Consider the following 23,117-nt stretch of genomic DNA (forward strand, 5'->3'; position numbering starts at 1 on the left):
AAGTGGGTGGGGAGGAGATGGTGCGCATGCTCCCATCTACATCAACAATATTGAGGTTGAGAGGGTAGCCAGCTTAGATTTCTTCCAGTGAAGAAAGATAAGGTTGTGACAATAGGTGATTTTAATTTTCCACATTATTGGCTGGGATTCCTGCTGCAGAAGGGCTGGATGGGATAGAGTTTGTCCGAGTTCGAATCCAGCCGGTTCCCCTGCACGCTTTCCATCCGTGCTGGGTTACAAGCTGGTGATCTCATCAGTTCCCTTCATTAGTACATAAGAGGTCCCTACTGGAGAAGGTGTGATACTAAATCTCCCATTAGGGAATGAGACAGGTGGGAAAACACTTTGCATTGATTGATCATAATGCTATTAGTTTCAAGATAATTATGGAGAAGGATAGGTCTGGTCCTCTCAAGTTGAGGTTCTGAATTGGAGAAAGGCCAATTTTGATGACATCAGAAAGGTTCTGGCAAGTGTGGATTGGGACAGGTTTTTTTTAGCAAAGGAGTACTTGGTAAGTCGAAGGCCTACAAAAGTGAAATTTTGAGAGTACAGAGTTTGTATGCAACTGTCAGAATAAAAGGCAAGGATAAACTGTTTAGGGAACCTTGGTTTTTGAGAGATATTGAGGGAAAAAGGAGGTGCATAACAGTTATTGGCAGGTAGGAGCAAATGAGGTACTTGAGGAATTTTAAGAATGCAACAGAACACTTAAGAAGGAAATCAGGAGGGCTAAATGAAGGTACGAGTTTGCTCTAGCAGACAAGGTGAAGGAAAATCTGAAGGTTTTCTACAGAAATGGAAAGGTACGTCGCATCCGGAGTTAGCGGACTATTTCCCTCCGCGCCTCTCTGACGTAGTGGGGAACCATGTACGGGGCAAGTTACAGCAGTGCTTTGCCATTGCCTTCTGCCGGGTGAGTTTCCAAAGAGATCACCAGCTCGTAACCCAGCACGGATGGAAAGCGTGCGGGGGAGTCGGCTGGAGTCGAACTCGGAACTTTGTGTCCCGAAGTGCGATGCTGATGTTACTACACTACCAGCTGGGTTTCTACAGATATATGAAGAGCAAAAGGAAAGCAAGGGGCAAAATTGGTTGTCTGTAAAATCAGAGTGGTAATCTATGCACGGAGACAAAAGAGATGGGGGTGGGAGACATAAATCCATCGTCTGACACATGGTACCCAACCTCCTTGTCTGGTCTTGTTGAATCTGTAAGAGGGGATAAACATGCTGCATTGTTTTGCATGGATCAGACTTGTCTATTCTAAATTAAAGATTAACTCCTGGCCGTCATTTTGCATCCAAAATAATTTAACTATGTTAATGACATAAAGAGTAATAGACGAGAACAAGTGAAAACACATAAATTGCTTGAGGAACTCAGCAAGTCAGATAACATCTAAGCGAAGGAAGAAACAGCCGGAGGGCCCTCGGCCCAAAATGTTAACCGTTAATTGCCCTCCGTAGACGTTGCCTGACTTGCTGAATTCCTCCAGCATTTTATATGTGTTGCTCAAGATTTCAGGCATGGTTCGTGTCCAAGAACCAGTGAAATCTTGCAGACACCAGGTGGCACGATTGCTCCAGCTTGAAAGTTTAATAAAGCAAACCAGACCGAAGTTTCAAATCAACCACCCTTCAGTAACGCTGTAAATTAAAACAATAGACAAATACCATTAAAAAAAAGTTGGCGAGTTGTGGGGCTGGGGGTGACCCGCCAAGCCCCTGCCTCCACTCCGGTGCCCGGCGGCGCTCCTGTCAATCAAACCGGGAAGCGCACCAGCGCAGGCGGAGGCGCCGCTGACGGCTCGGGGACGGGGACGGGGCTGAGGCTGGGGCAGGGTAGTATGGATGGAGCTGTCCCCTCGGCCGCTTCTGCCCGCTCGCTGGACACCACGCGGAGGCCTGGCTTCGGGATGTGCCGGGGAAGGAGTACGGTATCGTAGTGGTTGCCGGCGAACACTCAGCGGAAAGAAAAGTTTGGGTGAAGGGAGCTGGAATTACCTGCGGTCGGACATGCATTGTAAGTATCAGAATATATCAGAATCTTCTCCACGGAACTGGAGACCCGAACAGGGAACGGCTTCGGCTTTTGCTTTTGTTTTACTTTCGCTGACTTTATTGTTTCAAGAACTTAAGAAATTTTCTGTTTAAAATCCAATTTCCAGTAAAAAGAAGCCTTGTTGCACGTGTTAGATGCCAATGTTACTTCCAGTTGTCTGTTTTATTCGGTACACTGTGTGTGCTTGCCTCCACCCTTCCCACTTTACTTTTCGTGGAGAGGCCTGGGATCAGACCTCGGCCCCCAGTAAGAATGCGGGCGGCAGGAAGGGAAGGCAAGACCGGCTGGTCGTTTCGGATTTGTACCCTTTCGCAACGATTGGCTTACGGGAGGTAACTGAGCATGAAAGCATATACCTTTATTCCCCCTCGCCCTGAAGCTAATGTAGGGAAGAAAATTACTGAGAGTTTATATATTTGATCTGTGTTGCTGCCTCTAACTTTCTGATCGTGGAAACTGAGTAATCCTCCGTTAACCTGGAAAGGGAAGTTTACGTTTGAAAGATATAAATTTGAAACAGTGTACCAACAGCGAGCACTGTCCTGGTACATAAGTCTTCTTGTACAGTACTGCATAAACTGGCAGCAAGTTTAATGTTTACGAGAAGATAGGACTCCAGGGAATGATTGTTTAGTTATTTTCTCTTTTGGCTTAATGTCAGCTGATTAATGAGTTAGCATTTATTTATTTTTCATACACTTTAGAAAGTGGTTGAGTAGACATAAAGCTAGATTATTCTTCGTCTATCTCTTTATCTTTGTTTTCACAGGCTCACTGACATTTGTGTTCAGCCAGTACTTTCAGCTACAGCACTCTGCATTCCCAGATAATCAGTGTGTGTGACCCTGCTATTGCATTAATCAACTCCAGATTTGTATAGAGATCAGATTGCATAGCAGCAGGATAAGTAAGAGATGTTACTCGGGAAAGAAAGTATGCATGAGTTTTGTGGGGGATGGGGAAGAAGGTAAATTAGCTCTTTTTTTTGTCCATTCATTTTGCACTCCATGACCCCTGGTCAAAGTTATAGATGAAAGTTGAAGATTAAGCAGAAGGCTGTCTTGTGAGCCTTCCTTTTGAAAAAGGATCTAGTTCTTTCCTGGCATATATGACGAATAAACTGTTCTTGGGTTTCCAGCCGGGTACAGGTATCGATTATAACCGATGTTTCGCGGACACTCTGCCATCTTCTTCAGGGATGATGCATGGGCATTTCTAGTGCGGTGGTATTTATACCCCCGTAGTCCGTCCCTCCTGATTGGTCAGTCCTCATCCAATCGCATTTCTGCTCTCTCACCTTGGATCGAATTCTAGTTCTTACTTGAGTGAGACCTTCGTCTTTGTTAAGATTCTTTTCCTCTAGTTTTATTTCAATGGCTTCCTTTACCAAGTGGTTGGAAAAGCCATTGGTGCAGCGCAGTAGTTTTGTGCCGTCGAAGTCAATCCTATGGCCATTGCGAATGCAGTGTTTTGGGTTCTCCGGGTAACCCAAACGGATACACCTCCTATGCTCGATGCAGATTTCCACCATGCGTTCTTTCTGGCCAATATATGCTGCTCTGCATTTGCAGGTCATCTTTAACCTGCATAAGCTGTGAGTTGAGCTTCCTTATGGGTTTGTGGATAATATTTAATCTGATATTTCTTCAGGATCCTGGAGAACCTCCCACAAACTGTGGGAATATAGGGAAGATAGGCAGTAGCGACGGGTTCCTCCTCATTGTTAGCTTTCCTGGTTATTCTGTCAGCCCTTTTAAGGGCCCGATTGATTTCCTTCACCTTGTAGCCATTCTGCAGGAACATCATGCGTAATTGTCCTATTTCCTCAGGGAGACTTTCTGGGTCTGAAATAGTTTTCATATGCTTAATCAAAGTAGAAAGAACCACTATGTTGGGAGGCATGATGGTCGCTGTTACTGTTGAGGGATACAAGTCCCTGTGAATGGGTTTTCAATAGACGCCATGTCCGAGGCTACCGTCCAGTTTGTGTCATATTATAACGTCCAGAGATGGGAGGCAACCATTCTTCTCCTTCTCTATAATCATAAATTGAGCGTTTGGATGTATACTGCTCAGATGGTCATGGAACTGTTGGAGTGCCTGGAGTCCATGAGGTCACACTACAAACATGTCATCAGTGTAACTGAAGAAACATTTGGGGTGCAAGGGTGATGAACTCAGAGCTCTCTCCTAAAAGTCCTCCTAGAAATTGGCAATAGCCAGCGACAAGGATGACTCTATGGCCACTCTGTCTGTTAGTTCAGAGTAGTTCCCTTTATAGAGGATATAAAGGTGTGTTCAAAAAGGTCAATGGTAACCTTATTAAACCTTGACCTCAGGAGGACCAAGCTGTTCTTAATGGGAACTCTCATGAACAGGGGCACCATTGCAAGACTGACCATTATGTCCTCTGGGTTCAGCTGGACGTTGGTTATCATTTTAACGAAGTCAATCAAGTTTGTGATGTGATGCTCACGGCCTCCAACAAAGGGAGACAACATGGTCGTTAAATGCTTAAGTAAGTTGGAGAATCCACCTCACTGATGACAGACCTCGGGTTGGGGGGGGAGACCCTCTTTGTGTATTTTAGGGAGCCCCTAAGGTCTTGATGGTACTGGAGCCTGGGGTAGAAATGTCTTGCAGATGTGTGCTGGTAGTCTGGATTTCCCTAAAGCGGAGGTGGAGATCGCCATCGAATCCATGGGTTCCTGCTGCCGAATTCTGTAGGCAGGATCGTTGAGAATTTGTTGGACTTTCCTCTGATATTCCTCAGAGGACATCAGGACTGTTGCATTTCCTTTGTTTGCTGGTAAAATCATGATGACTGGGTTTCACTACAGTGCCTGGGAGGCCAGTGGCTCTCCTTTTGTCATGTTCGGCTTCAGCGATGATTATGCACTACGTTCCTACAGAATGGCTACAAGGTGAAGGGAAAAAATCCGGCGCTTAAAAGGACTGACAGAAAAACCAGGAACGCTAACAACAAGGAGGAACCCATCACTACTACATGTCTTCCCTGTATTTCCATGGTTTCTGGAAGGAGTGCCAGGATCTGGAAGAACTACTGGATTAATATCATCCACAAACTTGTAAGGAAGCTCAAATCACAGCTTATGCGGGTCAAAGATGACCTGGGATTCAGGTCGGCTGGTGTTTACAGGATTCCCTGTGAATGCGGAGCAGCGTATATTGGCCATATGGGACACACAGTGGAAACCCGCATCAAGGACCACAGGAGGTGTATCCATTTGGGTTAACCAGATAAAAATCGGTGATAACAGAACACTGCATTCACAATGGCCATAGGATTGAATTTGATGGCACAAAACTACTGTGCCAGGCCAATGGCTTTTGGGACCACCTGGTAAAGGAAGCTATTGGAATAAAACTAGAGGAAAAGAATTTTAACAAAGAAAACAGTCTTATTCTAAGTAAGAACTGGAATTCAATTGTAAACAAGGTGGGAGAGGGGAAACCTGATTGGATGAGGACTAACCAATCAGGAAGGTCGGACTACAGAGGTATAAATACCACTTGACTAGACATGCCCAGGTATCATCCTTGAAGATTGCAGAGTTTGTCATCGAAACGTTGGGTATAATCGATACCTGTACCTGGCTGGAAGCCCGAGAAGAGTTTATTCATCCTTCCTTCTGTTGCTTGCTCTTGAGACTTGGACAAGAAAGAGGTAGAAGAGTTGTTGTCACTCAAATATATTCTAGATTTCCAACCTGGGTCCATGGCTCTCTCGATTTGTAGTGTTCTTGTGCAGTGTGATGAAACTCTTGACTAAACACCAAATTAAACCGGAGCCAATGAAGACAGAGTCGTAGTAAGGTTAACCATTTACTGTTCACTCTTCCACATTAGCATCATATGGTGAAAAGGCGTTGCTTCTATAATGTTTCTTTGTGAGTAGAAATGGAGCTGTTCACGATCATGTTGCACGCACGGCACCCACCTTCACACCACCTCCAAACCGGAGGTTACACATAAGACGCGGCGAAACCGGAGGCGACATCATCACATACCGCGATATACCATAGACAATGAATTTACCTTTGTTAAACTGTAACATAATTTTCAACCTTTAACTAGAAAATACTTACCAACAGATTATTTAAAGCATAGACCCAACAAAGTAAAATAAATGCCTTAAGGGCAACACACAATTAATGATAAGGCTCAGTGGCACAGAAAGGCTGGGAACCTCTGAAAGACATTGAACTGCCAGTGCTTTGAAACTGGGATTTGGGCTGCCTTGTGGTAAAGTTAAAAGAGGACACTATTAGTGAAATGCTTTTTATTTAATGTTTATAATTAGAATGGAGAGTGAAGGAGGGGATGAAAAGGAAATATCTGAGTGTGGCATCGAATCGCAAGTGTATCAATCTTTGTATTCCAATTCCCTTTTGTAAGTTCGTCCAGGTATTGAATTGAATTCTGTTGGTGTCTGGTGAAGAGTGAGCGGAAGGGGCTTGTGCAGAACACAGACACAGTGCCATTTGATGGGCAGCCCTTATTCTGTGCTGCAGATCATAAAATTGTCAAACTGTGCATTTCAGGTAAAATTAAAAATCATTTTTTCTATTCTCTGCCCTCTTGTTACTGGTTCTCTATCAGGGGATGTAGTTTCTCTTTATACTGTCAAAGTACTTCGATTTTTGAGTACCTCTATAATATTATACTTCCTGGCTGAGGAAGGACAATCCAGGCTATAAAAAGCACTGGCATTTCAATGTCTCTGATTACTCAAAGTATTCTGAAAGTTTTTGCTCACCCTTGCCAACGGTTTGACGTGCTTCTTAATGTAAAAGTCCAAGATTGGACACCATATTTAAAGCTTGTCCTCAGTTTAATTTTTTGGTGTGAAGCTGCAATAGCTGCCAAGTTCCTCTTTTAACTGGGTGAGATTGTTACCATTTTCGTAAGAAAATCCCAATTACTTTGTGGTAAAAGCATGTCCTGAAAAGATGAAGAGTGCTTAATTGTTCCATAATTTAAACTAGTCATTGTTAGATAGGAAAGGAATTTTTTTGGTTCCAGTTTAGTTTTGTGGGTTCTAAAGAAATTGATAGGTCAGGTAAAGGAACTGCAAATGCTTCAAAGAATGAGACAGGAGATGCCTATCAGGACAGTTTGTGAGGCGGTCAGCTCCTTCTGCCGTTTCCACAGGTCTCCTGACGTTTGTTCCAATTTAATTTTCAGCTACTATTTGGAGAGACTGAAATTTGGTGCAAATCCTGATTTATAGATCTTGTTTCAAATGAAATGACCCCAATCAAAGTTATTAAAACAAGCTTAATGGAAGTTATGAGATTCTGGGCTGCAGTGCTGCGATGTGAGTTGGAGCATAGAACATTGAAGCAGAGCAAGCTGTGCCATGAAGTGTTTGCTTAGTTGGAAGTCACACCACCAAGCTTTGCTGACTGTCAATAAAACAAAAGGAATAGGATCAGATTTAGTACCACCGGCATATGTCGTAAAATTTCACTTCGCGGCATCAGTGCAATGAAATACATGACAAACGATAAAACTGAATTATAATAAAAATATGTATATTAACTAGTTAAATTAAGATAAGTAGTGCAAAAAAAAACAGAAACTTAAAAAAAAAAAGCAGTGAGGTAGAGTTCAAGGGTTCAATGTACATTTAGAAACCGGATGGCATAGGGGAAGAAGCTGTTCCTGAGTCGCTGAGTGTGTGCTTCTGTACCTCCTTCCTGATGGTAATAATGAAAAGAGGGCATGTCCTGGGTGGAGGGGGTCCTTGATGATGGAAGCAGCTTTTCTGAGGCACCGCTCCTGGAAGATGTCTTGGATACTACAGAGCCTAGTACCTGTGATAGAGCTAGTTCTACAGCTTTCTGCAGTTTACTATAATCCTACGCAGTAGCATCTCCGCCCCTGCCACCACACCAGCCAGTGATGCAGTCAGTCAGAATGCTCTCCGCAGTATATCTGTAGAAGTTTTCGAGTGTTTTAGGTGACAAACCAAATGTTCTCAAACTCCTAATGAAATATAGCTGCTGCCTTGCCTTCTTTATAGCTGCATCAATATGTTGGGACCAGATTAGGTCCTCTGAGTTATTGACACCCAGGAACTTGGAACTGCTCACTTTCTCTACTTCTGATCCCTCTTTGAGGATTGGTTTGTGTTCCCTCATCTTGCCCTTTCTGAAGTCCATAATCAGCTCTTCAGTCTTCCTGACGAGTGCAAGGTTGTTACTGAGACACCACTCAACTAGTAGGTATATCTCACTTCTGTATGCCCTCTCGTCACCGTATGAGATTCTGCAAACAATGGTTGTATCATCAGCAAATTTATAAATAGCATTTGAGCCACACAGTCATGAGTATGGAGAGAGTAGAGCTGTGGGTTAAGGACACATCCCTGAGATGCGCCAGTGTTGATGGTCAGTGAGGTGGATGTGTTATGACCAATTTGCACAGATTGTGGTCTTCTGCTTAGGAAATTGAGGATCCTGTTGCAGAGGGAGGTACAGAGGCCCAGGTTCTGTAGCCTTTTGATCAGACTGGAAATCCTGATCAGAAATCCTGGCATCTATAGAGAGGGAAACAAAGTTAACATTTCTGGGTAATGATCCTTTATTGAACCAAGTTGGAAAAGTAGCGTTTTTTTTTCATTTGCAGTACAAGGGTAGGGCTGGGGAGAATTAAAGAAGTATTTGTGGTAATTTGAAGACTAAGAGAGACTGAGCTATACAAAAATCGGTGGTGAAGACTTAATCACGCTAAATTTGCCTGTACAAGGGGAAAGGAGAGAGGTGAATGAGGCGAGAGGGAGAAAGCAATGCTGGAGCTTGAACATGCAGAATGAAGCAGTGATTGGAGATTTGAACCCCTCAGGACTCTCACCACCGGGTTCAGGAACAGTTATTATACCTCAACCATCAGGCTCTTGAACCAGAGGGGATAATTTCACTTGCCCCATCATTGAAATGTTCCCACAACCTAAGGATTCACTTTCAAGGACTCCTCACTTCATGTTATTTGTCTGTCTGTCCATCTGTCCATCCATCCCTCTTTCATTTATTATATTATGTTTCTTGGATTTGCCAACTATGCCTGCAAGAAAACGAATCTCGGTAGTATATGGTGATCAATATGCACTTTGATAATAAATTTACTTTGAACTTTGAAATAAAGAAAATGCTGGAAATATTCAGCAGGTCGGGTTTACATCTGTTGAATCATGCAGTGTGGAAATAGCACCCTTCCATATTAATCCCATTGCCCCGATGCGTAAGATTCAGGTGTAAACCTGGACAATTAAATGCTGTTCATGATCAGCTTGAATCACTCTCTTAGACAATGCAATCCAGGTACTTGCCCTCTCTATACAAAGATTCCCCTCATACTCTTTCTGGATTTCTGTATGCTTACAGTCAACCTATGTCTTTTCATTTTGTTTACCTCTGATATAGAAAAAATTACCTGCAATGATCTATACCCCTCTTAACCTTGTATATTTCAATCACATCCCTTCTTGGCCACCTCTGCTGTGATGATAAAAGGGCTTGTATCTCCAATCTCTGTTCATAACTGAACTTCTGCGTCTCAGGCAACATCGTGGTGAATCCTCTCTGCACCCTCTCCAGTGCTCGTACCTTGGTGAGCAAAACTGCGTGCGCTATTCCTCGTGAGGTCTGACCAAGGTTTTAGAAAATTGAAGCATAACTTTACATATCCTGTTCACCTTTCTAGCCATGTTATTCAACTCCATTGCCACTTTCAAAGATCTCTGTACCAACATTCCTTCTCAATTTTTTTTTTACATATACTGCACGGACCAGCAGGAAATTTTTACACGGCCTGAAAACTGTGTAAAATAAAAGAAAATCCCAGCTGCATGGCAACAAAGGCTACATGTCTGGGAGCATTTCAGTTACTGCGCAGCTGCGCAGCCTAGAGGGAACTGTACACTGAGTCCCTCTATTCCTTAATACACCCTAAAGCCTGATTTATACTTGTGTGTACGGGCTACGCCGTAGGCCTGATTTATACTTTTGCGTAGCCCTACACCATAGTGAGTATGCGTGTTGTGTCTGCGTCGCTTTGCAATTCACTGCCAAAACGCTAGTTGGCGGTGGGGTTTCTATGCCACTGTGAGTTTCTTCGTGAGAGACATGGACGAGGACATGCATTTCAAATATTTTTGGATGTCGGCAGGTAGATTTGACGATTTGGTTCATCATCTCCAACCATTTATTTCGCATCAGTGTACAGACATGGCGGAGAAAAAGCAACCGGAAATGCGTAGGAGGAAATGCGATGCTACCAAGTGGACCAATCACAGTCGTTGCAGTCTGCGCCGCCATGACGCATGGGTTACTTTTTTGGGGAGGTGCACGTCACCCTACGGCATAGGGTACGCGGTACCTATGGCGTACACTTGACGCAGAAGTATAAATTGGGCTTAGGACTGTAGCACTTTTCCTATGTGTCCTAGCCTCGTTTGGGCTTCTGAAATGCAGCAGCACACATTAGTCTGAAGTCCATCTGCCATCTTTAAGTCCAAGACATCGATATCTGAAGCCTAATACGACCCTCTGGACTATCAGCGACTCCACCAATCATTTTGTCCTTCATAAACTTCATGAATTTTACCTCCTACTTCCACAACAACAAGGGTCTCAATACTAATCCTTGCAGCTAACCACCATGTCATAGGCATCCATTCACAAAACAACCCTTGACCATCACCGTCTGTCTCCAAAGCTGAGCCAGTTTAGGATCCAATTTCCTTATTTGCCCCGAGTCCAAAGGGCCCCTAACCTTTGAACCGGTCTTCCACACAGGACCTTGCTGAAGTCCATGTAACTCATACTTACTGCCCTATGCTCTTCTCCACCTCTTCAAATAATTCTGTCAAACTGTAAAGGGAAAAGAAAACTGAATTAATATAAGGATCTAGTGCTTTGTCTGCATACATGACGAATCAACTCTTCTTGGGCTTCTGCCCAGATGTAGGTATCGATTTTAACCGACATCTCGATGACAAACTCTGCTATCGTCATCAGAAATTATGCCTGGGCGTGTCTAGTCTGGTGGTACTGAGGCATGCCAAGGCATCATCCCTGATGAAGAAGGCAGAGTTTGTCGTTGAAACGTTGGTTAAAATCGATACCTGTACCCAGCAGGAAGCCCGAGAAGAGTTTAGTTGTCGTAAGTTAATGATCTTTTATTGGGAACAGGCCAGCCTGACATAGTCTGAAAAGGTAAGCTCAGGCTTGAGTGTGGGCTCTGTTACGTACCCCGTAACTGGGTTGCCAAACCAGCAGAAATGGATCACTCAGTTGGAGTCTGGATTACTAGAACTAAGAAAGTTTTATTAAAGAAACAAGCAACACAGTACTCTAATCAAAAGGATAATGAATGCAACAGTTCAGCAATGATAAACATACATGTACACAGAATTAACATAACAGGATCAATCAAGCTCTATCGTTGTCTAGGGGTAAATGACCAGTTTCAAAGTGACGTAAAGTTCAGTTCAATTTACTTCTGTTCAGTTCGCAGTAATCGCTGCCGTGCCGATGGACAGTGGGGGGAAGGAGAGAGAGAGCAAAACGAATGAATATTCAAAACGGCTTCCACACAGACCTTCGCAGTCAGCTTTCGGGCGAGTCCTTTGTGATGTCATCTGAGGTCACCAGCCGTGACCCCCTCCGTTTCCAGATACGATCGTTTCTCTGCGGTGAACCCGGCACCCAGGCAAGGGTGGACACACACCAGGTTCCCGCCGATCGTGCCTTTCCACCCTGTGCGTCTATGGCTTGTCCCGCGACCAGCCTTCCAAAACTTCCCACCGACTTGTGGGAGATGCACCGCTTCCAGGGTCTCGTTACCTCGTGGTGTCGTGTGTGTCTTGCCTTAGCGAACCTGTCCCTTTTTATCCCCCTGCTGGGGTATCACCTGTCCATCACTTCAAACAGTTCAGGGTTCAAAAGGTGAGCCGATCTTGACAGCTCTCCTTCCGTTACTCTCTCCCGTCCCTTCATTAACATCTCCAAAAGCTGCTCCATTGTTTTCCTTATCTCTCTCTCTCCTGAAGACAGGTGGCAGACCAACTGCTGATCCCACTGGTGCCAGCACAGGACAGCTAACATCTTAATCTATGTGTATTCTCGTCACACTTCCCCCCTTTAAGGATTTTTACCGGGGTAAAAATTACAAACATGAATACGTTATTTGATACACACAAATACACATCTTTATCAGCTATTTGGCTAATACAGCGAATTTGAAGGTGTCAACACCTTGACAGACAGTCAGCAATCATATTTTCTGTTCCTTTTATATGTGTTATTAATAATCCCTTAGACCAGGCTCCAACTTAGCAAACTTCATAGTGGCCAAAAACACTGATGAACTGCGATCAATGTAACCTCTCATTGGGTTTCGTCCCGGACCACAATAACAAGGGTCGTCCCATTCCGACTTGGTTTTCTCTCGCAAGGGCTTAGTGGGAGGGGGAGGGGTAGTAACCGCAGAGTTATTGCAAAACTTCCTACAGTACCCCACCATCTCCAAGAGCCTTCTGAGGGCCCTCTTGTCTGTCGAGGTTGGGATGTCAGAGATAGCCCACACTTTAGCTTGCATCGCTGCCAGCTGCCCCTGTGTCACCACAATTCCCAGGTAAGTGACCTTCATGTGGCCAAACTCATTTTTTTCAAGGTTCACTATCAAGCTGGCTTCAGACAGCTGTATTACATCACCAATACACACCTCTGGGTTCGTCAGCCCTTTAGTCACTGAATTACTCATTCTATAGGGGTGGTGCTCGCTAGGCTGGCCTAGTATAACAAACACCACCCAACGTCCCAGTTCTTTGCATCGCCTCAGGACAATCAAATACACGTGTGCGAGTCGTTTAATTACTTCTCCTAAAGAGTCGCTTTGTTCGGGGATTAAGGGAGTGACCTTATCAGCAGAGCTGGCCAAAACAATAGCCTTCTCCCATCTGGTCGATACCATACTCATCTTTTCAAAATGGGTTTTTTCTCTTATCGGGGGACCCTAGCTTCATTGATTTCCGCGCTAACACCGACTAGGTTTGTTAGCATATCAAAAGCCTGTGACCGTCTCAGTTCGCGTCGGCCAGAATCAATAACATCCTTCCTCCTGGGCAGCCGGTAAACCTCTTTCATGATTCCACCAACTGTTTCCTCCAGCACCGCAAAATGTCCACGGGGGGGGTACCTTGTGGGCCAGGTTAAAAATCTCATCCCCATAACTCTTTTGCACCACCCCCCATTCCTCATCTGCGGGTACGGTACTTGGTCTCCCTTTCTTCCTTAGCACTTCCTCCTCCACCAAAACCATCAGCCCCTCGTCTCGCTCCTGTGCCTGCACAAATTCTTTCCTGGCTAATGCTAAGTCTGTCTCAGTTCCCTCACTACCTCTTGTTTCACTACACTCCTTCTTTTCACTTTCTACCCCCTTTTCGTACAAGGCTGGCAGAAACGTCTCAGCTCAATTTACTACCGCAGTCCCATGATGAACCTGTGAGTCCATGGGCGGGGCCTCAATGCTGGCAGGCTGACCTGTCAATCTCACTGCTGGGAACACGATTCCCCCGGCGAGGTCATTACCGAGCAAGACTTTCATGCCTTTCATCGGTAATTTGGACCTCACCCCGATCGTGACTAGTCCAGAGACCAGGTTGCTCTGTAAGTGTATCTGGTGCAAAGGGACGGCCTCTGTCCCTTCCCCAATACCTTTGACCTTGACCTCCCCAGTCTGGGTCTCTGAGCTAAACTCTAATACACTCTTGAGTATCAGTGACTGACATGCTCCCGTCTCTCTCCAGTTCCGCACTGGAACTGGTTTTAACCCCTCCTTCACTGACACCAATCCGGCCGAGATAAACCTCTCGCGCCCTTCCTGAACTTCGGCAGACCTGTCCTTCCCTAGCGGTTCGTTTACCAGCTCGATACAGCCAGTCAAAATCGCCGTTTTTCCTTTTCCTGTCTCCTTCTTTGGGGCAAAGCACCTGGACGCAAAGTGTCCGACTTTCCCGCAATTATAGCAGACGACCCCAGGAGACTTCCTACCAGACTGCTCCCAGTCTACCTTATCCTTCTCAGTAGTCCCCGGCTTACTTTCTGACTTTTCTGGCGTACTCTCCCCGCCGTCCTGACTTCCCTTCTGGTAGCCTTTACTCGGGGTAAACTTCATTTTATGCGTCAACGCATACTCATCCGCTAACTTAGCAGTTGCAGCTAACGTGGCTGCCTCTTTCTCATCCAGGTAGGGTCTCATACCCTCAGGGACACAACCTTTAAACTGCTCAATCAGGATCAGCTGTAGCAGTCTGTCATAATCCCCCTCTACCCCCTTCGAGGCGCACCAACGCTCACAATATGTCTCCATCTCCTGGGCAAACTCTAAATACGTGCGGTCCCACTGCTTCCTCGCATTCCAGAACCTCTGCCGGTATGCCTCCAGGACCAACTCATAAATCCTGAGGATGGCCTCTTTCACCACCTCATACCCCTGGGCATCTTCCGCGGACAAAGCTGAGTAAGCTTGTTGGGCTTTCCCTTTCAGTACACTCTGAAGCAAAACAGCCCACTTATCCCTCAGCCAGTCCTGACTTGTAGCAACTTTTTCGAAATGGAGAAAGTACCGATCCACGTCGGTATCGTCAAATGGGGGAACCAGCCTAACCTCCTGGGTCGCCCGGAACCCTCCAGCTTGGTTTGGCACGAGCCCCTGCTCCGCCCTTATCTTTAACTTCTCCAGCTCAAATTCCCTTTCCCTCTGCCTCTCTCTCTCTTCTCGCTCCCATTGCCTCTCTTTCTCTTCTCTCTCCAACTGTTTGTCCCTCTCTTTCTCTTCTCGCTCCAACTGCCGAACCCGGAACTCGTGTTCGAGTCTCAGTTTTTCAAGCTGCACCTGTACCGCGTCTCCAGCAGGTTTTTCGATAGACACCCCCTCCAGCTCACCTTTAGATACATAGTGCTCTACGATAGCTCTGTGTATTTCCTCTCTCCTCATTGTCGACTTCCCCTTAGCAAGATTCAACCGTTTTGCCACAGCTACCAATTCCGATTTCCTGGCATCCTCTAATGCCTCCAAGGTCAGCGCCTTTCTAAATTCCTCAGCCTCCATTTCTGCTGTTTGTCTTTTCTTTCCTTCGGGAATTTTGACCCAATCAATTTACTCCGTCCCAAATTTAGCGTTCAAAATCGCGGACGAGAACCCCACTTATGTTACGTATCCCGTAACTGGGTTGCCAAACCAGCAGAAATGGATCACTCAGTTGGAGTCTGGATTACTAGAACTAAGAAAGTTTTATTAAAGAAACAAGCAACACAGTACTCTAATCAAAAGGATGATGAATGCAACAGTTCAGCAATGATAAACATACATGTACACAGAATTAACATAACAGGATCAATCAAGCTCTATCGTTGTCTAGGGGTAAATGACCAGTTTCAAAGTGACGCAAAGTTCAGTTCAATTTAGTTCAGTTCAGCTCGCAGTAATCGCTGCCGTGGCGATGGACATTGGGGGGAAGGAGAGAGAGAGAGCAAAACGAATGAATATTCAAAATGGCTTCCACACAGACCTTCGCAGTCAACTTTCGGGCGAGTCCTTTGTGATGTCATCTGAGGTCACCGACCGTGACCCCTCCGTTTCCAGATACGATCATTTCTCTGCGGTGAACCCGGCACCCAGGCAAGGGTGGACACACACCAGGTTCCCGCCGATCGTGCCTTTCCACCCTGTGCGTCTATGGCTTGTCCCGCGACCAGCCGTCCAAAAAAACTTCCCACCGACTTGTGGGAGACGCACCGCTTGCAGGGTCTCGTTACCTCGGGGTGTCGTGTGTTTCCTGCCTTAGCGAACCTGTCCCTTTTTATCCCCCTGCTGGGGTATCGCCTGTCCATCACTTCAAACAGTTCAGGGTTCAAAGGGTGAGCCGATCTTGCCAGCTCTCCTTCCGTTACTCTCTCCCGTCCCTTCATTAACATCTCCAAATGCTGCTCCATTGTTTTCCTTATCTCTCTTTCTCCTGAAGGCAGGTGGCAGACCAACTGCTGATCCCACTGGTGCTAGCACAGGACAGCTAACATCTTAATCTATGTGTATTCTCGTTACAGCTCTAATAACCTTAGTTGAAGGATGAGATGTTAAATTGTTGGAATGGTGTAGGAGCCCAGCACTGGTAAGTGTGGAGTAGAGAATTAAAATGTTGGACAACTCAAAGCTCTGGATCATTTTTGGTGACTGAATGGCGGAGTTCTGTCACTCGTCACACAGTCTGAATTTGGTTTCTCCTGATTTTTAGATGAGATCAAGTTGGGTGTTTTCAAAAAATACTCGCAACTGTGAGAAGGACGTAATGAGGGTTAATGGTTTGAATTAAAGAACAAAAAATGAGAAGTCTAGAAATTGCAAGGGTAATAAAGACCTCCAGATAATCTCAGGAAAATGGAAGAGGCAATCTGTAAGTAAAATTTCTGATGAACAGAATAGCACAGGGGTGATTTTATTTACCCTGCATATTAACTCAAAGTTAAAGTAACTTTAATACTTTCCATGTAAAAGGTATAAAAAGCAATGGATTTTTAAATTGCATTTTTTTTGAAAAACTGGTTTTTAAAAGAATTGTACGGGGGCTAGTGTAATTCTGGGTTAAGTTTTGAGGCAATTAGGTGTGGATAGAGAATGTTTTTCCTCTGATGCCTCAGAATCAGGTTTATTGTTAATGTTGTATTTGACATGAAATTTGTTGTTTTGTGGCAGCAAATTCAAACATTATTCCTTTTTTTTGCACTTTGTAATTTATAGTAATGAGGTAGTGTTCATGGATGGTTCTGAAATCTATCTGATGGTAGAGGGGAAGAACCTCTTCTGAAATCATCAAGTCTTAACAATGATTAAGGTAATCATGAATTATGTTTCGCAGAGTTTGAGAAGAGGACAATGGTGAAGTAGAGGTTCTAGATTTGCAGTTCAGGTCAGTAAGGCATCCGTTAGTCTCGTGAGACCATAGATTTGTGCCTTGGAAGGTTTCCAGGGTGCAGGCCTGGGCAAGGTTGTATGGAAGACTGGCAGTTGCCCATGCTGCAAGTCTCCCTTCTCCAGGCCACTGATATTGTCCAAGGGAGGGGCACTAGGGCCGATACAGCTTGGCACTGGTGTCGTCGCAGAGCAATGTGTGGTTAAGTGCCTTGCTCAAGGACACACACGCTGCCTCAGCGAAGGCTCAAACTAGTGACCTTCAGATCACTAGACTGATGCCTTAACCACTTGGCCATGTGCCAACAGGTCAGTAAGAGTGCCATGAGAAGTGAGTTAGCAGAAATGGACTGAAAGCTGTTATTCGATGGTAAGTTTTTTTCATACCGGGGAGAAACATTTAAGAATTAAACTTGAGGTAAGCAGTTTCCCACACCTACAAAGACGAAGGATATGATTGCAAAATATACTACAACTGCACTGTCTTTGCTGGCATTTGGGGACAAAATGCTGCCTGTTACCTCATCTTTGAATGTGGCTGCTCAGTTTATGTTGGGACAAAAGCTGTAATGGGCGTCTTCAGCCAAGTGGTCCTGAGGAAACAGTGCTGAGTATTGGTATGCAGTCAATGTGTGGCTTTCCCACTTGTTGATACCTTCTGTCATTTTGTTGTCTGAACAGTAATTGGATGGCTTGGATTTCAGTGGAGAGGGTGCCTGAGGCTTTTTTCCATATTGTAAATCAGTGCCAGTGTAGTTAAAGTTGGATCAGCTTGACTAGTTCAGCCTTGTTCTGAAGCTTAAGTATTTAGAAGGCGGGTTGCTATGTGGTCTCAACTTTAGCTGTATCTCTTGAACTTAGATGGAATAAATTGAAATAAATTGAATTAGCTGAAGACTGGCTTTATTAATGATGGAGATGATGGGGGAGTTGGGGTGGGAGGGTCAGATGAATCATCCACATTGAACTTCTGGCTGACGGCGGTTGCAGACACTTCAGCTTTGTAGTGTTTATTGGAGGAGGCCTTTCATCTGCTTTCTGCTCCTCACACGTAACCCCGGCTGTCATCACACGACTGGCACTAGAATAACAATAGCACAATTTCCCACAGCAGCCTTTCAAAAAGCTTTTGAAACAAAAATATCAAATTCAAGTGGCAATTTATGCAAATGAACCAGCTTCATAATGAGGAACATGATTTTTCTACTTGTAGTCCATACCAGACCTTTAAGTTAGTTCAAAAATAAATGTTGTTCATAATAAAACATATACAAAAGAAGTACACAATGCGATGCTCTTTACGTTCTTGGTGTCACTGGTTCTATACATAGTAGTGTTCGCACATTTTTTTTTCTGTAACTAGAATCTTTGCCACCCATGTGGCCCCTGGTGTAATATGCTCTAAATTTTCTGAGGGGCATTCTGCCGGACTCAGCCCCTTAGTGTTCACTATGGAATAACCTGCTCTGGTCTTCCACCTGGAATCTCGCTACGTCCCTCGATACGAACTTTTGCAGCCTGGAATATGCTAGTCGACAACTTTCCCCTGTCGACTGCACGGTAGCGTGGCAAGTACCGTAATGCTTCACAGCGCCAGCAGTCGGCAATTGTGGTTCATTGCCTGCTTGTAAGGCGTTTGTATGTTCCTCCCATGGGTTTCCTCCGGGTACTCTGGTTCCCCCTCATATTCCAAAGACTTCAACCCAGATAGGTCAAATTTGAAGACCGAATATGATATTAATAGTAAGACTCTTGGCAGTGTTGGAGGATCAGTGAGGTCTTGGTTCTTTCTCCATAGGACACTCAAAGCTACTGCACAGGTTGACTGTGTTGTTAAAGAAGGCGTATGGTGTGATGGCCTTAATCAACCGTGGGACTGAGCTCAAGAGCCGTGAGGTAATGTTGCAGCTGTATAAGACCTTAGTTTTTTTTATGTTCGTCCATCGTCGTCGTCGATGAAGACCTCGATGCCATTGATGGTGTCAAGACTAGCGCATGATTTGGATTTAAGTGAGGGAGAGTTGTGCAGCGTCAGCCTCACTCTCTCTTCCCAATTCCCATCTGGATCTAGTGGCAAGACAGAGTCGAGAATGCTGGAGATGGGACTAGGCGCAGTGGATGACCAGGACGTCTTCTGTGTCTTGTCTTGCACTACACGTTCCACAACACTTGCAGAGACCTTCCATTGGTCTCGTCCACTCAATCCGCCGGATTCTGTCTTCACATGCTGGGATAGACATCTCCCTATCTCACTGAGGGTTTGAGACCCGTCAGCTACCCTCACCTGCTTTAGCCAGTTTGTCGAAGCCGTTGCCCGGGGTGTGGCTGCTCTTGCATGCAAATAGCTACGGGGAGCCACAGGTGAGAGCTGAGTGCCAGATGGGGACCAAAGGTGGACTAACTGCCTTAAAAAGGACGCGACATGTTCCCCCACCAGAGGTGCTACCCCTCCCTGACACCCCATACACCCCAAGACCTTAGACCCCACTTGGAGTACTATGTTCGGTTCTGGTCAGCTCATTACAGGAAGGATGTGGATACTATAGGGAGAGTGCAGAGGAGATTTACAAGGATGTTGCCTGAATTGGAGAGCATGCCTTATGAGAATAGGTTGAGTGATCTTGGCCTTTTCTCCTTGGAGCGACAGAGGATGAGAAGTGACCTGATAGAGGTGTATAAGTTGATGATAGACATTGATCGTGTGGATAGTCGGAGGCTTTTTCCCCAGGGCTGAAATGACTAACATGAGTGGCATAGTTTTAAGGTGCTTGAAAGCAGGTACAAGGGGGATGTCAGAAGCAATGTTCCCTCTGATTTTTATTAGTCTGTGTGCAAAAATCTTACGTTGTGCAAATTTTTTTCCTGCGACAAAAGCATGTGCTCACTGAATGCACACATGGCACAGTTTATGTAGGTTTACAAAATATTTGACATAAAACTGCACAGAATAACAACAAAATAACACACATATTTAAGTCACTCAGTTATTTTTTCTCTCTCCTGTCTTTGGCATTTACCCATTCTTTGTAAACTCTGTCTAGACTAATAGAACTTCCATCCAATTGATTGCTTTTGATTCTCATTAACATATCGAAATGACATTCACCTAAACGTTTTCTCAGCTTGTTTTTGAGTTGATTCATTAGGCTAAAACCTCGCTCACAGTCCGCACTAGACGCAAGAAAGGTTCCCCCAATGTCCATCAACTGTGCAAGGTCACAAAACTGTTCCTTTTGAAGTACAAATGCCACCATTTGAGCAAAGTTTGAAATCAGTTTGGATTTAATTTTTTCTTGCACGAGAAATTTGAAATCATTAAACTGTCTAACTATTATGGTATTTTCAGCTAGAAAATCATGATATTTTAGACATAAGGCGTTAACTTGTTCATCGCCAAATGTGAAGTCACAATCTGCAATTGTGGAGAAATCAAAAGCTGACCATCCTTGTACCTCATCTTTGATCTCCTCTGGGTTTGATCACTTTCACTCTTGCTCAACTGCACTCAACCATAACATGCGTAGCACTCCTGTAACGGGTAATGACGGGTTCTGTTGCCTGAGCTCTGCGGTAGGGTAATTCTCGGCAGCTTCTGGAGTAGGTTACATGGTTAGCACAACATTGTGGGCCAAAGGGCCTGTAATGTGTTGTAGATTTCTATGTTAACGGGTTAGGGTTAGTAAGTTGTGGGTATGCTATGTTGGTGTCAGCTGCCCCCAGCATGTATTAGAACTGTGGTTGTTGATGCAAATGACATTTCATCGTATGTTTCAATGTACATGTGGCAAATAAAGCTCATCTGTATCTTTATCATGTTGGATGCCTCCAGACGAGACTGTATGTGTTTTGTTCTTTGTTTCATAGACTTTTTGTGAGGGAACGTGAAGGATGTTAGTGAAATAGGCTGCAATCATGTGTTGGTCATGCAACACGTTCTCGAATAGGTAGTGTGTCTCGTTCTCGTCCCTGTTTTCTATATTTGACTCATTATTGCCACATATATGATTTCTACAAAAAAAACATTCTGCAACAGCTATTTTGATGCACATGACCCAGTGCACACTTCTGTGCAGAGTATGAATGTAGCAAGAACACAGAGCATCAGCAGGAAGTGGTGCATTTTTATTTTGGAATCCTGTGTCGGAAAGCATAGTGAAAGACAGCTACTTGCACTTCCTAATAGTTTATTTTATGTAAAGAATCTCCCAAGAGCCGCTTTGCAAGATACGGTAAATGAAAGTAAAATAAATTTCAAATGCTAAGAATCTGACTTAAAAGGGAATGCTGAATGCATCCAGCAGCATCTGTAGAAAGAGAAACAGTAAATGTTTGAGATAGAAGACCTTTTTGTGCCAGAAGAATCCTGGCTCTGACATGTTAGATTATTTTTTTTACATAGCTATTGTCTGATCTTTTAAGTATTTCCAATATTTTCTAATTTCACTTTGGATGTCCATCATTTGCAGTTTCTTGCTCTTCATTGTTAAAAGCAAAACATTGGAGTTGGAGAGAGGAGAGATATTTGCATGTTCCAGGTTCCAAAAGCTCGAGTTCAAAGTTAGTTATTATCAAAGTATGTATATGTTACCATATAGTACTTTTAGACATTTACAGAAAATGAAATACAACAGAATTAGTGACAAACTATACATAAAGACTGACAAACAACCAATGTGCAAAAGAAGATAAATGATACGAACAAAAATAACATTGAGAACATGAGTTGTGAAGAGTCCTTGAAAATTGTTCAGTGTACTGGTGATTGAAGTCTTCCGCTCTGGTTTAGGAGCCTGATGGTCGTAGGGTAATAACAGGTTTGGACCTAAGGCTGCTGTATTTCCTTCCCGATGGTAGTAACGCGAAGAGAACAAGGCCTGGATGGTGGGGATCTTGATGAAAGACACTACTTCCTTGCGACAGTGCTCCATGTGAATGTAAACTTCTCTGTTCCTGGGCATTGGTGTTTCCATGCTGGCGTGTTGGAACACTTGGAATATTCACCATTATTAAAGTGTAGAGAACAAAATGTGAACAAATTTTTAAAAACCTGCATATTTTGTATTTTTTTTTAAAGAACTTTGGATGTCCTCAAAGCTCAAAGTAAATTATATAAGTATGTATACACTCACTTGCCACTTTTTTTTAGGTACGGGGTAGAACCCAGTGTCATCATCTGCTGCAGTAGCCCACCTACTCCAAGGTTCGACATGTTGTGCATTCAAAGATGCTATTCTGCACACCACTGTTGTAATGTGGTTATTTGTGTTACTGTCACATTCCTGTCAGCGTGAACCAGTCTGACCATTCTCCTCTGACCTCTCTCGTATACAAAGCATTTTTGCCCATAGAACGGCTGCTCGCTGGATGTTATTTATTTGTTACACCATTCTCTGTAAACTCTAGAGATTGTTGTGTGTGAAAATCCCAGGAGGTAAGCAGTTTCTGAGATACTCAAACCACCCCATCTGGCACCAACAATCATTCCACAGAAAATGTCACTGAGATCACATTTATTCCCCGTTCTGATGTTTGGTCTGGAAAATCAGCTGAACCACTCGACCATCTTTGCATGCTTTTATGCCACTTGATTGGCTGATTAGATATTTGCATTAATGAGCAGATGTAAATAAAAAAAAAAGTGGCCACTAATTGTGTGTTAGCTGGCCGGTGGTGTAGTGGCATCTGTGCCGGACTTAGAGGCGAATGGTCCCAGGTTTGAATCCGGCCGGCTCCTTGCACGCTTTCCATCCGTGCTGGGTTGAGTGTCAAGATAGCAACTTGGCCTCGTAAAAACCAGACAAAATGCTAAAGAAATGGCAAGGTATGGAGAGGAATAACAATAAGTGTGTGTTATCATATACTAACAATTTATGAGCACTTTATCACCAATCAAAGGTAATCACAGTTATAACGCGGCAATCAGGGTGATCTATTTACACCCAGACAGTGGGATAAGTACCCAGCTAATTTGTTCATTAAAGAATAATTGATGGAACTTTGTTCTGTAAGTGAACAAAGTTCTTCACTGGTGTAGCAGACTAAATTTTACATCGAAA

At 44.2% G+C, this 23,117-nt stretch overlaps 1 protein-coding gene across 2 annotated transcripts in view; it reads left to right on the plus strand.

The window, feature by feature from the left end:
* The first annotated feature begins 1,607 nt into the window (after nucleotides 1–1,607).
* LOC134359857 (G-protein-signaling modulator 1-like) overlaps nucleotides 1,608–23,117 on the plus strand; it is a 294,482-nt gene continuing 272,972 nt past the window's right edge. Inside the window, exon 1 of one of the 2 annotated variants that reach the window (XM_063073605.1) lies at nucleotides 1,608–2,025. In XM_063073605.1, the coding sequence (XP_062929675.1) occupies nucleotides 1,854–2,025 (172 nt within the window). In that variant the 5' untranslated portion in view covers nucleotides 1,608–1,853. The remainder of the gene's footprint in view (nucleotides 2,026–23,117) is intronic. The other variant, XM_063073611.1, reaches the window with a different exon arrangement.

Source organism: Mobula hypostoma, chromosome 21 (assembly GCF_963921235.1).
Source record: "Mobula hypostoma chromosome 21, sMobHyp1.1, whole genome shotgun sequence".
Lineage (NCBI taxonomy): Eukaryota > Metazoa > Chordata > Chondrichthyes > Myliobatiformes > Myliobatidae > Mobula > Mobula hypostoma.